Raw genomic sequence first — 15,445 nt, forward strand, 5'->3', positions numbered from 1 at the left:
GAACGTTAACCCGTGCCGACTTGACGACAAAGTCATGAAATGGCGTTTCCACATTATAATATAATTTAGAATGTCCAACCGTGATAACGGAGAAACTAAAAGAGACAGAGAAACGAAACTTTGCACGAAGCAACTAGAAAAAGGGCGACATCTGTTCGTGTATTAACAAATAGCACCGGATGAACAGTGTTGCCAACCCAAGACAAAGTTTTGTTTTTGTAAATGGAATGACCTAAATTGAATATCATCATTGGAAGCAACAATAAAAATAGAGACAAAAGAAATGGTAAACGCAGGTCAGGGTTGCAAACTTCTCGAGAAATAACGTGTAATATGTATTGGCGCATACAGGGAGTGAGGTACTAACGTTTTGTACACCTTAAATAAGGTATTGACAAGAATTGAGTTGACTATAAGTCTAGAAGCATTCGCTGAATAGTGTTGCCACCAACAGAAGGGATAAATTGAGTTTGGAAGAGATACAATAACTCGGAAAAGGTCACTAGTGCAGTATGTACCAGAATAGCATAGATTTAGCGTAGTGGGCCGTCGCCAAAACAATGGGGGAACACTGTGCTTTTTATACAGAGGGAGCAATCTTTTCTGTAGACATTTCTTTTCATATATTTAGGCATTAATAGTTCCCTGTGTATAGAAAATTCCAGATCGTAAGCCGCACGAACAAATTGCTTGCCACACGAGCACTTTTGGTCCAAATTTGTGCACTGAAACACATTTGACCGAGTCATCCACATCTTCATCTTTGACTTTTGTATAATATTGAGGGCCAGGAAGTGTCGTAAAGTCCTCCTTCACGTAAGTTTCATCGTCCATCAAAACACATTGTCCTTCCCTGCTCACAATTCGTTCATACAATTTGCGAGCTCGTGATTGTGCTCTCAATTTCTGCTTTTACGATTGTTTGGCTATCTTTTGCTTTCTGTAGGTTTTCAAATTATTCCTAGATTTAATTCTTTGAACCATTGCGATCGTAGTACCTGCCGTTTCCGCTAAATCGCGAACAGATAATGATGGATTTTGTTTGATTAACCTCACCACTTTCTGCTCACCATAGTAATAGAAGTTAACACATTCTTCAATTTATCTGCAGGCCCCATTTCTAACCGGGCCGGACCCTAAACTGATCAGGCTCTAAACGGGCCGGGCGTAACCGGCCTGAGAACAACCAAGTCTGATATGCCAAGTCAATCCTTCATATCAGGAATATGCAATGGAAAATGAGAAATGTGTCGCCATAATATTGCAATGTCTATTTGTCCTTCTCGAATGGGAAAATCGTGTGAAAGGTCACCAAAGGTTTGCTTTCTATATTCCTATTCTGTCTGTCTATTTGTTATCTGTACTTGCTCTGTCCAGCCATGTTTATTATACAATAATACCGCTCGTGGACGTAAAAGTCTTGTACTACACTCATTAGTGCGTTACAAGTAACAGAGAAGATATGTAAAACTGATACACCGTATGTAATACTAATACTACAACTACTACTGCTAATACTACTATAACTATTACGATTACGAATGCTAGTGCTAATTCACTATTGCTGCCACTGCTACTAATATTACTACTACCACTACTACTACTACTCATTACTTTACTAATACGACAGCGAATACCACTACTGCTATTACTAGTAATACGAAAACAAAACAATGAAAATGAAATCTTCGAGTTTTACGTCCCACAGTTATGCCTACTAGGCTAAAGGAGACGGTGATGATGAGAAATAAATGAAATGGTGGAATGAATAAAGTGGGAGGAAACGGGAAAACGCCGATAAAACCCGTACAAAAGGTGTTTGTCCACCACAAAGTTCACTTGGCGCGAGCTGGGATCTAACGAGGGACCGCATGCACCAGAGGTGAACACTCAACCACTGAGCCACCGTTTCAGGAACACCTAATCAACCCTGGCGTCTTGGTGATTTATTTGATCATTATATTTTGTTATCTTTGTAATATCATACTATAAACAATACAGAAACATTTAACACCATTTGGTACTTGCCTTGCTAATTGAACATTACTACAAATTGCACTGATCTTATGAACATGACAGTTCACGGTTTCGGCCTCCGTGGTCTAATGGTAGCGTACCAAAATTTACTAAGTAATTCAAGTACTTGACTTCATCATACGTTCTTTAGATAACTACGGCTCAGGCCGTATGGATGATGATGGGATGGATTGGTGGAATGAAAACAGTGGGAGGAAACGGGACCACCCCGGAAACTCCCACGCACACGGTGTTTGTCCCACAAAGCTCATATAGCATGAGCAGGGATTGATCCAACGACCTGTAGCACCAGATGTGAGTGCTTTACCTACTGAGCCACCGTTGTCCCTCGTAGATCAAGTATCGGTTCACATTCTACGCAGACCTGCCATAGTAACTAGTATTTCTCCTTTTTTTCTATACTTAGAAGGTAAATTCGGTACCACCAGACATGTCAACTCTGACGCGAAGTCGTAACAGTTGTAGTAATATTAGCTGTGGTCGTAGTAGTAATAGTACAAGAAGTAGTAGTAGTAGAAGATTACAGTACTTTGCAGTCTTGAATAAAAAGTCAGTTTCCCAAACACATTACGATTAACATAGACTGACAACATTAGTTTCCGATCCGTCTTTCAGAGTGTCCGGGCCGCCCCGGGAATATATGTGCCCGGTTCGGCCCTATAGCATTTGTGTCCAACCCGGAATGTGCCCGGTCCAGTTTGATATTACTTGAAACGGGCAGGGCAGGGTAATCTGTCGGGCCGGGCCGACCGGGCGCGCCCGGCCCGTGCAAGGCTCTGGACGCAAAGCGCTACGAAATGATGCCCCGAAATTCTCAGATAGTCCCAAAATGGCTACTATGTCATTGTTCTTAACTTCGATTTTCTCGCTCCGTCTACGGAAACCGATACACAGATACGGAAACCGATACATTCGCGCCCCCAGAATTGGAAACTTTCTTATTTTATATATAAACAAAACCCATCCCAGAGTTTGGAGCTCTTAAAAGTAGCAGTATTACAACTCACCGCCCCGCTCCCAGAAGTCCGTCCTGAATCCGACTCTGACAGAGAGGAAAAATTGGTTGCCAGCCCACGTCTCGCTAGCACACTGTTACGGGGGAACGTACGTGAGCGCGAAAGCAGTTATATGTTTCTCCCTGCTTGCAATAGATAGTGGTTACTCAGGCGTTGCCAAATCATTGTCTACGAAAGCGAGAGGGATTGCATTCTAAGCGTTAACGGCTGCCTTAATGTGTATTCACGTTTGCGAAAATATAGAGAAATCAGTACGATGAAAACAAGATAATAAACTGCAAACGTATTATTTTAAATTAATTTATACGTGCTGTATGTCTATTAACTTTCTTTATTAGGTCTAATGTCGCAGGGCTACCGCCGGTAGCCTCAGTTGCTCATAATATACACCACAGGTATTGATATAATCTAAAATTGCTGTGATACGATTTTGTTCTAATGTTTAAAAAATAAATACTTCAATTTTAATTATTAATATGAAACAAAGTACGTCTCAAAGAGCTTGTATTAAACACACAAACAATTAGACCTACTGTTTCGATAATTCAAAAATAAATACAAATTCTGTTAATAATAAATAAATGTATAATTTTATGATGTTCTTTGATGTCTTTGTCATTGCTCCCTCAGTATTCATTTCAGTCTCCCCTAATAAATCATGCTAGCTATTGGCCTGCTTTAGTTACAGTAAGACGGGGTTACTTTGCACATCAGGGGTTACTTTACACATCAGGGGTTCCTTTGCACAATATATGAAAAGAGTTTCACAATCCTCTATCGACAAAACCATGAACTGTAAAGTGGAAGTTTCAACTGCTACCGTAAAATAGAACATCTAACTGTATTTTGGCTATAATGTTGGCGGTTATCATCAGTTCTAATTACCGGGAGGGTTCGTTGTTGTAGAGGTATGGAAAGTAGTCATGGTAAAAGCCGCCAAAATTTGAAAGATATCACGTACGAGATTTTCCGTCATAGTTAAGTCAGTTTCGTAGAATACTACTGTGTATAATGGGACTTCGATGCAATAGTTGAAATGTGAAACATTTAAAGTCACGAAACTAAGGCGATTTTACCTCGAGGTTACTTTCCACCGGTCCAAACTACCGCTTAGATAGGAAATTATTACTACTGGAACCTCCTGCATTCTAAATTTAGGTAAATTTCCTATTTTGGTAGATGCCGGAATGGATTTCTTGTTGGAAAATAAATTATGAACAGTGGCGGATCCAGAAAAGTAGTTTGAGAGGGGGCTTCAGTCACAAGAGCTTAGCTTCTTTTAAAAATCACTAGATTTATTTTTGGGGGGGGAGGGTAGCTTGCAGATTATATGCATAGGAATGACTAACATTAGCTTAAAAAAAAAAAGAAATCATACAATTCAATTTGGATCAGCTTCAGCCTGAAAGTCCCAAACCCCGTAAATCTTCCACTGATTACGTTTGGGATGATCTAGGACTTAAGGAATAACCAAGGCAAATCAGTGCACGGGGATTTTTTTTTTTTTTGTTCCTGAGTTGGCACTTTGTGGGACATATGCAGGGGCGTAAGTACCATGGCGCGAAACTCCGCAATGCGGGGGGCCTGACACTTCCAAGGGGGCCCTTTACTCTAGCCTCCTAATAGGTTGAATCAACTTGCTTTTCAGTTTTGTATTAGTCGGCAATTTCTTCCACCCTTCCCTTTTTTCGGCTATCTTTGGAAGGCTTGACGTGTAGGTCAAACACACAGCGAACAAAAAAGAAGGAATGTCGGTCCGGTCGGCTTTTATAGGCTATATATTTTCCTTTGACGGGTTCACAATAACATTGTTGTTTAACAATTTACATCTTTGCGTGATATAGTATCCAAATTGCCCTTTTTGTTTCCTGCCAATATAACTCATCTCACTGATGACGAAATTCTGACAAGGGCACAGATACTTCAAACAACTTACAGTTGTGATATTGGTTTTCATTTCCGATGAAAGTAATTTGCTTAGTGAAACAGCTGAAATCTGAAATACACAGCTGAGTGTTCAGAATTCTGTGTTTGACCTAACACCGCTTTTAATTGTGAAATATAAGTCATTGGCGTCCAGCTTTTCAGAACTTATTACTGCGTACATGTTGTTTTTGACACTCCCTGTCTCTGTCAGTTCTGCGAAGAGGTCGTTCTCAAAATTGAAATTAATAATAATAATATTAAAAGCTATATGAGAAGCACAATGGGCCAAAATATATTAAGTAATCTAGCTCTGCTCTCAATAAATGCGGAAGAAACTGAAAAAAAAATTGATGTACGGCAGTAAATGATTTTGCTGACAGGAAGGCAAGAAGGAAACTATTCAATTAATTCCTGCTACTTTTCATGAAGACTGACATCACTAACTGCAAAGAGGTAATCCATCTTCCATTGTGAAGCTTATTGAATAAATTATATGTATAACAAAGTGGTTTCCATTTATGAGTATTTAGGTCTAGTAGTTCAATACAATTAATTCAATATTTACAAATACAGGGAAGCAGGTCCGCAACCAGCCACAGAGGTTTGGAGGGCCATAAATATGGTAGAGTGGCCCAAGTCATTAAAGATTCTCTTACAAATAAATAAATTGTGTTTTTTGTATTAATAATAGCATTTTGTGTTAAGAACTAGAGGAGTCACGAAAAGTTAGGGGACCAGGCCCTCCTAGCTCCCTCCGGTTGCGGGTCTGCAGGGAAGTATAGTTATTTATTATATCTATCATTTCACACAAAAAAATAGTGCTAAGGCGGGGGTCCTGGGTATTCTCTTGCGAGGGGCATAAAACGTAGTTACGCCACTGGACATATGCTAAACTATTAGAATGTGGTTCCCGTGCCGGATCCAGAAAATGCATAATTTTCTTTATAAATATTGGTAATTCGTTCTAAGTATCGATACAAGCACCCTCATTCTAATATCAATATTTGTAGACTGAATGAAGTTTTGTGTAGAAAGTAAAATGTATAAATACTGAAGGGAAAACATTGCACAGAAATGTTATGTTCGTCTGTTGAACATACTTTTTTGTAGGTTGTGCGAAGTAACCCCGACTAGGGGGTTACTTTGCACCAAGTTTATATTTCAATAACTATTGTCATACTGAATGTTTACTAATGAACTTGCAGTAATATTTTCCTTATATATCTAGCTATTATATCTTTACAGTGTTCTAAATCATTATGTTTGTACGTTACATGCGATTTTCTTTAAAATTGCCCAAATCTTGTGCGAAGTAATCCCGTCTTAAGGTATAGATTTATACTTGTAATATATATACTTGTAATATATAATAGGTATCCATTTATACTTGTAATAAAATTCTATATTATTATTATTATTATTATTATTATTATTATTATTATTATTATTATTATTATGGGACCTTACTCCGTATAAACCTTCGCTAATATTATAGTGCGTAGCGCAGTGCAATATGTGAAGATATCATTGATTATTGCTATGTTTATTACTGTAAAGTAAAACTATTTTGCGTTGCGTTGACGAAAATCGTTATTAAATGAGACCAATGATTTTTGTACTTGAATCACCTTTCCGTTAATTCTTACATGCAATATGCACATTTAACACACAATGTTCAAAATAGAGCAAGTTAATAATTCCTTTCAACAGCATTTTGTGAATTTAGAGACAAATCTATGGACCTGGCAACGTTGCCACTAATGTTCTTACAAGATTGCCAGCAAATGGTTTGAGAAAGTAGCTAAATGACATACAAAATTTAACTGAAAATGCCATAAATAAAATTAGGACTGAATTGATTTTAACAGAATCTACAACAAAGCAAGCAGAACATCTCATAACTTTACTGGACTCACTTAAAGCGTACTGTAATGTTCTTTCTGACACTATACAGTTTTCGGTTAACAGATGATCTTATTTTTAGATATAGTTTGGTATAGTGAGAAACTTTTCTCACTTAAAGTATGCACCCTAGCCATTGACGACATCTTTAGTTTTGTGGGGGCAAATGGAAGGGTAGATACATTTTTGGGATCAGCTATTTTTTTTCTTTTGTATATCGAAAATAATAGTTTATATTACTTCACCTGCATTACAAATATAACATATACCGGGGTATTCGGGGAGGGGGAAATGGTGGCACTGGGAAAGCCCCCTTTTTCCTACTTTAGCGTCGTACTGCTCGTAGGGGCCGACACACGTGTTTTCTTTGTGCATATTGTTAGAGCCTCATTCTGTATTGGTCATAGCAAAATTTGCAGATGGCTGAGACCCGGATTTGATTCGCGACGGCAATTCATGTGGTTTGGATCCACAGGCGGTTCTAGCTCGGGGCCTGAGGGCCTGGGCCCCCAGTTTTTTGAGTGAAACAAATAATTTAAGCTATTATTTATATATTTCTGGAAGTTTACACTAAAAAAATTGATATAGTTATGATAATCTAGATTCTGGCTGCCCCCAGTTTTTACCTTCTAGATCCGCCACTGTTCGGATCTAACATTAAGTTGTAGGTCCATATCTCATATAGCCTCGTTGCTGAAGGACATGCTAAACTCAAAATTCAAACCAATCCAATCATTTTCATTAAATACGTTTGCATCCATAATGTATTATTGGACAAAAGTAGTGTCTTTCAATTATAAAATGTTTCCAACTATGTTTTTAACTAAAAACTAGAACCCAGACTATGATAGGCTGCAGGGGCGTAAATAAGGGCCCCGCAGACCCTGCATTGCGGGGGGTGAAGTTATGAGGGAGCCACAAAATTGTGAAATGAGACGTACAGAAGAGGCCCTACTCCACGCTGTCTGCGGGGAGGCCCTCAAGCCTTGAGTTACGCCACTGATAGGCAGTGGTGTATTTAGGATTTTGTTTCGGGGGGGGCTATGCACAACACATGAATAAACACTTATATTTTTCCTCTTAGGTGCCGACAAACTTTAATGAAGTTATTCATAAAACAAATTTATTTCGGGGATCTTGAGCCCGATAGCCCTCCCCTAAATACGCCACTGATGATAGGTATAGCATGAGTTTGCTATAAACTTTCAAAAATATATAAATAATAACTTCAATTATTATTTTCACTCAAAAAGCTGGGGGACCAGGCCCCTCGGCCCTGTCTTAGAACCGCCACTGTATTTCAGGTTCGCATAATTATGTGATTTTTTTTTTTTTGGGGGGCTCTCACCAGTGGAATTTAACCCAACATTCCCTCATTAAAATGACTGTTACTTTTTTTTAAAAAAAGTAATATTTTCTGTAATTCTACAAAAATGACTTATTTATTGACGTAAATTCAATATAAATAATGAAATTAGATCAATTTCCTCTCTTCATAGCTTTTCTCAAACCCTAGTTGCATTATTTATTACTAAAACATATACAGCTAACAAAATCTCGACCCCATGAACCTTTGAACTTTGACCTTCTGGTTGCCATGGCAACGCTTGTTTATTTTGATTTTGGGTTTGAGTGTTGGAATACTAGGCGCATGACGTATGGAATAAAAGCAGACTTTAATTTGCAGATTTATTGAGTAAAATGAGCGGAAGGTAAATTAATTTGCAAATAATTATTAAATAATGTTGTTGTGATCATTTTTATGAATTTTTAAAAGAGATTATTACAAAATACACTTAGATAGGTCATTTTGAAATATCGATAAAATTCATTAGGGAAGATGACCGTGATTTGACGATGGCAACCCATTTGTTTTATAATTATGGACAATATTGGAACGTCGTGATAACATTAAATAATTCCAAAATATTTTTTGAGTTTTGTTTTATGCAGATGAAAAATATATGCTTAGGAGAATATAAATATATGAACAAAATTTAAACTATTATATATGTACTCAAATCGTAGGTAGCCATTTTGAAAATATTACTGATTTGCAAAATTTATGAGGTATGCTTAATCGAAGTTTAGCATTCTAATTAAATCTATCTGAAAGCCATGATAGAAAGTTTATTTGAATATTTGACAAGAGGCAAAGGTATTTTTAGTCTTTGTGGCAACAATATAAATGTTTATTTAAGCCCTTAGGCTATATTATTTTTCATAGCGTTATGTGAGTACGAAGCTAGTGTACAATGTTTCTGTTCTACTTGTTATTTTATTGTTTACGTTTAGAAATTTAGGGAAAACTTTACAATACACACTCCAGCTGCGCATCGATAAGTAGGACCCCTTGAAAATGTACGGTATATTAGAGTAGGATCGGTCGGATTAGCTTAGTGTTAGGGAAATTTGAACCCATTTTGTTAAAATTAATAGTGTAATTTTTCGTCCCTGCGTATACTGAAAGATATGAACTGGGGAGAGCATTGTAAAGTTAACCTGAGATTTACTTTGTGCGATGTTTTAAATTTATTTTCCTCTTTTATCATGCTTGTGTTCAAAGCATTAGTTTGTAGGCAGTGTGGCTAAATGTTAAAGCACTCACTTCTAGTGCAGCATCGGTTGAATCTGACACTAGTTAGTTTGTGGTAAACAGAAGACAACATATTGACGATTTTCACGATGTTCTTACGCTTCCCCCACATTCTTATTCCACCAATCCATTCACAATAATTGGCATTTATTCCGAAGTTGGGCGTCCGCTTTCGCCACGTTTTTTCGCTGTTATCTCCTTTCCACACTTTCTGCAATTTGTTATTAGGTTCATTAATCCGTGCTCTTCACAAACTTTTAAAAGATTTTGCTCGTTATCAACGTATTGCTTCACAAATGTTAAAACTGTTAGTTCATTGCCCTTGTACATTCGCCATGTTGATAACATAAATGCTCGTTTCTTTCCCACAATGCAACTGTTCGGTTACCTTGCGCCAAGTATTTCCATCCGCTCGCCGTATCGTCCCATGTTTATAACCGCTTATATATAACAAATAAACAGATTTTTCGAGACTCTTATACATTATCAAGCACACAAACGATCAAATTATCCATATCTTTACTGTAAATTTTAAAAAATTTGCTGGAAACGGACGCCCAACTTTGGAATTTAACCCCAATAATTAATCATCCGTCTTCTTTAGCGTACAACACATAATCGTGTGACGTAAAACTAGGGATTACCAAATATCAATCTCAAATGAATAATTTTCAGTAATTTTAATATGTATTGAGAACAAGTGTTCATAGTTGATATGAATCAAGGGGTTAAATGCTGCAGATGGCGGCCTCAAAATTCAAAATTTACGGATAAATGAACGGAATAAGACGAAACAGAATAAGAGTAATACAAAAGAGAATAAAGTTTATCAGTGTAGGGTGACTAATTAGCGAAAAACGAAGTCAAATTGTGCACTATTTATGAGTTTGTATACTGATGCGATATTAGGTAAACAGGCAGTGGAGCATAATCTGGCAGTGTTTCAAACCACTGTGTTACTAACTAACCTAGGACGTATACGCTGCAGTAATGGAGGGAAATACAGAAGTGTAGAGTGGAAAGCAATAAAAGGGAAGTTGCATCTAAACGAAATGTGGTGAAATTGGGCAAAATGTGTGATGCTGTCCCATTTTATTGGGACATAAATTTGTAAAATCCATGGAAGGATTGTTACACTATTTCACAATAGCATCGTAGAAGTAATCAAAATATATCGAGGTATTACTTCTTACCTGTATAATAAGGGGACTGATTAAGATTAGTCCGTAATAAAAAGTGATAGTTTTATGGTTAAAATATCGGTATGTACATGAAGTAGGATTGCGTAAAATATTAAATTCCACTGTCGGGGGAATTTTTCATAATATAGGAATAAAATTCATGTTTAGGCATTTATTCCGAAGTTGGTGCCCGCCTGCTTTTCGACAATAAACATAATAACAGCTACGAAAATTTAAAAATCATTAATTATTATGAGCGCTTTAGTAGGGTATAATGAAGTTGGGTAAGGTAGAGTAGAGTAAGATAAGGATAAGTAGGGTAGGGTAGGATCGGGTTAGCTTAGGGTTAGGGAACTTTGGAGCTATTTTGTTAAAATTAATAGACTGTAATTTCTCGTCTCTGGACTACTAACTGGAGAGTCTCCCTACACCTGCAGCCATGTTCAAAATAATCCAACTATGCTGTAACCTTGTGAGAAGTCATTTCCTCCGCTTGCCAAATAGTTTCATGTTTATAGCTGCTTATAAGAAAAATACCTTGTGAGAAGTAGTTCCCTCCGCTTGCCAAATAGTTTCATGTTTATAGCTGCTTATAAGAAAAATAAACACAAGTTTCACTCTCCTTACATAAACCTATTATCAAACGCACAAAAGAGCAAATTATCCATTTCTTCCCGGTAAATTTTCAAAATTTGCCTAGAACGGGATGACCAACTTTAGAATTTAACTCAATGTTTACAAGTGTGAAAGCATTACGAGGGCTGTACTAGGGTTAAAAAAAGTGAATGCATATCAAATATAATTGTGTAACATACTAATTTTCACCGGCGTGGTATTGCTGCACGATGCAGGAAAAGTATGTTTTATGTTTACAATATAGATTTACAAGTGTGGAAGTATTGGAATTTCTCTATGTGATTTTATGAGATATTAATTTTTTTTTTTTTTTTTTTTGCACTATGCTAGTTATTCGCATACCCTTTGTCGTTGACGCACCTCCTTCCCGAGAACGCATTCCCGCACTTATCGTGGGATCCCCTGTTACTCTCCTGCCCTGATTCGGTTAGATACAATTCTCACATTTAATGGCTACCTAGCACAAGGTGGTTTGTGTTTAGACAGTCGTTATGGCCTACGTCCAGAAGCGTATTTATATCATAATGGGAAGTGCACTTAAAGTAAATCTGCGCCATGGATGCAACTCTTATCCTAAGAAACCACTTCTAAGACACTGTGAGTGAATTTCGTGATGAAATAATTGCGCATAATAATATAGCAGGTGTCCATTTCCATGGTTTATCAGCTTACGCGCATATTATTAACCTGTACGAAATTATGTGGGTATGCGCTAGGGAAATATCAGTCGAAAGTCTCAGGGAGTCAATTATGGCAAGAAAAGTGAAAGTAAGACGTTTAAAAAAAATTGTTGGATTATTCTTAATCGGCACCAAGTATTATGTGTAGGCAATGTACAAAATGATCATGGAAGTATTGCAAAGCTGCGCCACACTCAAGGCATGTGTTTCTATGTCATATAAAGTGGTTTTCCATTATTCTCCTTTATGTGTGTAATTGCCGTTGGCTGACGCACCTCCTCCCTACGAACGCACAGCCGGGCTACTGCCAAGTCAGCCAGCCAGCTGCGCTCCTGCCCTGACTTGGTTAGATAGCATTCGTCTTTTTTAGCGGTCATCTATCATAATTTGCTTTGTATTTTAAAGTTAATTCGTGTTTTATGCACTGCAGTTTTTATGCCGTAGTTATACACGGCTCTCCTAAAGCCAATCTACCCCGATTAATGCAATTCTTCCGTTGAAAAACACTTTTTATGACAGTAAAAGTGCATTTTCTGCTAAGAAAAGTTCATATTTCATGAATATAAATATCCCCTTGTGTGGCAAAGTAGTATAGGGAGAAGTATTTACTAGGCATTTATTCCGTTAAGCCACGTCAGCTAATAAGAGGAAATAACTGATGAGAAATTACAAATCGCCTGCCAAAGTCATTGCTATTTTTGGCTGATATGTTAGGTGACGTTATGTTAAATTTTGTTTAAGGTATTATCCTATTTTGGGTGAGCACACTTACATTCATGAACTCTGAGTATGAAATTCACTCTTAGTACCTTAGAAAAGATTTCGTAAGATATCTATTGCATTACTGGGTGCAGAATATGATTAGGAGGGCTCAGTATAAACACAACCTGCTTTGAAACACCAACTTGTGCTAGGTGGCCACTATAAAGTACGAATGCTATCAAATCGAGTATGGAGAAGAGCGCAGCTTGGTGACACGAGTGATAGCGAAGGGTTGCGTCCGTAGGGAGCAGGCGCGCCAGCGACGGTACGTATACGCATTAACAAGGATGGTGGAGAAACAAGTAATATGGCATAAAAGCACATGCCTTGCGTGAAGCACACCTCTGCAACACTTCTACTACAGAGATGTAGAGAACCGAAAGCATAGTCATGCGTTTCACTAGATTAGCTCAGAATTTTACAGTTAAGTGCGTGTAAGTTGTATACAATATTCATGGCTTCATTTGAGTAGGTTTATAAGGTAGTAATGTTATATTTTTTTTTGGTTATTTTTACCATATTTTATCCAGAGTTTTCCATTAAATGAAAAAGTGAAATATTTGTTTAACGTCTCACGATTATGCCCTTTAGTATAAGGGAGACGATTAAAGTAAATGAATGACGATGAAAAATTTTTGGAATGAAAAAGTTGGAGGAAACGGGAATACACAGAGAAAATCCATGGACACAATGTTTATTAGAGTTACGCAGTCTGCATAAATGTTATTCTTATACATAGGTATTTCATAGTAACATAATAGCTTTTTCCTGTAAATTTTGCAAATTGTGGTCTTCATGTTGTTCAACCAAACCACTTCTTGTCGTTTCTTTCTTGTGAAAATTAACTTTTGGTGCGAATTAAAAATATGGAGATGCTTTTTCTTAGATAACCGAATTAGTATGCCTATAACTAAAGCAATACGGTAGAAATAACAGATGAAATGTTCATTGTTGTGTAATCTACCGTAAAGGAAGCAATTATACACAATATTTAAACTCTCTATGACTTGATACATTATTTATTTCTTAAAATAGTTTTGCGCCATATTTACTGTATAGCGCTTTCCTTATTAAATTTCGGTGTCCTAACGCTCTTGCTAGCCTAATTGCCGCTTTCGCTCGCAATGAACTTTCTAAGTTACTTTTAAGGATTAAGAAATAAGTCACAATAATTGTGAATAGCACACGCAGCATTGTCATCGGCACCCTAACCCCAAGTGTTACACGCCTCCCAGGGTTATGAAATATTCTCTCGAGCAAGCATGCCTAATAAAATAGATCATCGCCAGTACTTTGTTGGTTTTTACGAGTTTATTTTGTGCATAATACAATTTCTTCGCACACCATTCTTCTTCATCTGCACGTAAGAGACGCGAAATTATAACTATTTCCAGGTACGGCGACGTAATTCAACTGAAGTTCCTAGTATACCTGAGAAAATAATTATATAAGTCATTTGAAGGTTACTCCAGATTGTCAATCTGCATAATATTTTTATTTTTAATATAATCGGAAAGCCAATCACTTGAATCATCTGTCATAATCATCTAAATAAATTTAAGCATTAGTTTCTTTTTTTAGCACGCGATATTATTATTATTTTTTTTTGTTATTGATGTTTCGTGTTCCAACACGATGAGATGCTGGAGTGTGAGGGGGCACGATGGCTCAGTGGTTGGTCCCGGGTTCTATTCCCGGTGGGAGAAGCTTAAGAATTTTAATTATTCTCGATGTTTCTGTGTTCGCATACCTGTCGAGACTAGTAGTCCTGAAAAATGGTGCAAAGAGGAAATAAGAGTCAGGGAGTTTTTTTTTTCTTTGAGAAAGTGGTAGAGCGCTTAACTCTGGTACGTGGAGTCCCTGGTTCCATCCGCAGCTAAGTAAGTTTGTGGTGGGCAGTACTGTCTTCGTGGGTTTTCTCCGGGTACTCCCGCTTCCTCCCCCATTCTGATTTCAACGATTTTTCGATCTTCATTCACTTGCTTTAATCCTCCGTCTCCCTTAGCCTAAAGGGCATAATTGTAAGACATTTAACTGAAAGGTTTCATTTTCTTTTACTACTTAGTGTACACTTGGCTCTGTTGAACACAGCCCAAGAAAATTAAAGGAAGGAAACGCCGTAGTCTAGTGGTTAGAGCGTTGGACTCATGTCCGTGTGATCCCGGGTTCGATTCCCGACCCACGGTGCTTCCCAATTTTCGGCGTCCACCCAGCGTCGTGAAGTAAACTGGGGAGTCACGCGAATAAAAGATGTGACGGTTACTAGGTCTAGAAAGCTCAAGATTCCCCTGCCAGGCTGGACGTAGTTCAGCCGATCGCTAGCAGATGGCGCTGGAGGAAACTTAGGCTCACAAATTGGCCATTACGCTAAGTGCTTTTTTAAAGAAAAAACCTAATGTTCTAATACTTGTATACATGATTTAATATATTAGGAAAGATTTCTTCTCTTATTTTGAACCGATAGAAACAGTGGTCGAAGTGAGACGGAATGTGGTGGTGTGTTTTTTCAGTAATGAGGAGCCTCTGGTTTTTCAGTAATAAGGACATACCGTCTCTGGTTTTTCCGTGATCAAGACAATATTTAAATAGCCGGTATGTTGAGTCAAAATCATAATAAAACATACCGCCTCTGCTTCTTTCCACTTCGAACACTGGATAGAAATTAAGGTGTTTCCGATGTGACTTCTGTCAAGGGCCTCCACTGATCAG

The 15,445-nt window shown here is 37.6% G+C and overlaps 1 protein-coding gene across 1 annotated transcript in view; it reads left to right on the top strand.

The window, feature by feature from the left end:
- The first annotated feature begins 8,514 nt into the window (after window positions 1-8,514).
- Window positions 8,515-15,445, top strand: part of LOC145674363 (uncharacterized) — a 28,529-nt gene continuing 21,598 nt past the window's right edge. Inside the window, exon 1 of the mRNA XM_081744317.1 lies at window positions 8,515-8,593. Coding sequence (XP_081600443.1) covers window positions 8,583-8,593 — 11 coding nt within the window. The 5' untranslated portion in view covers window positions 8,515-8,582. The remainder of the gene's footprint in view (window positions 8,594-15,445) is intronic.

The sequence above is a fragment of the Thermobia domestica genome, chromosome 17 (assembly GCF_964235325.1).
Source record: "Thermobia domestica chromosome 17, izTheDome1.hap1.1, whole genome shotgun sequence".
NCBI classification, from domain to species: domain Eukaryota; kingdom Metazoa; phylum Arthropoda; class Insecta; order Zygentoma; family Lepismatidae; genus Thermobia; species Thermobia domestica.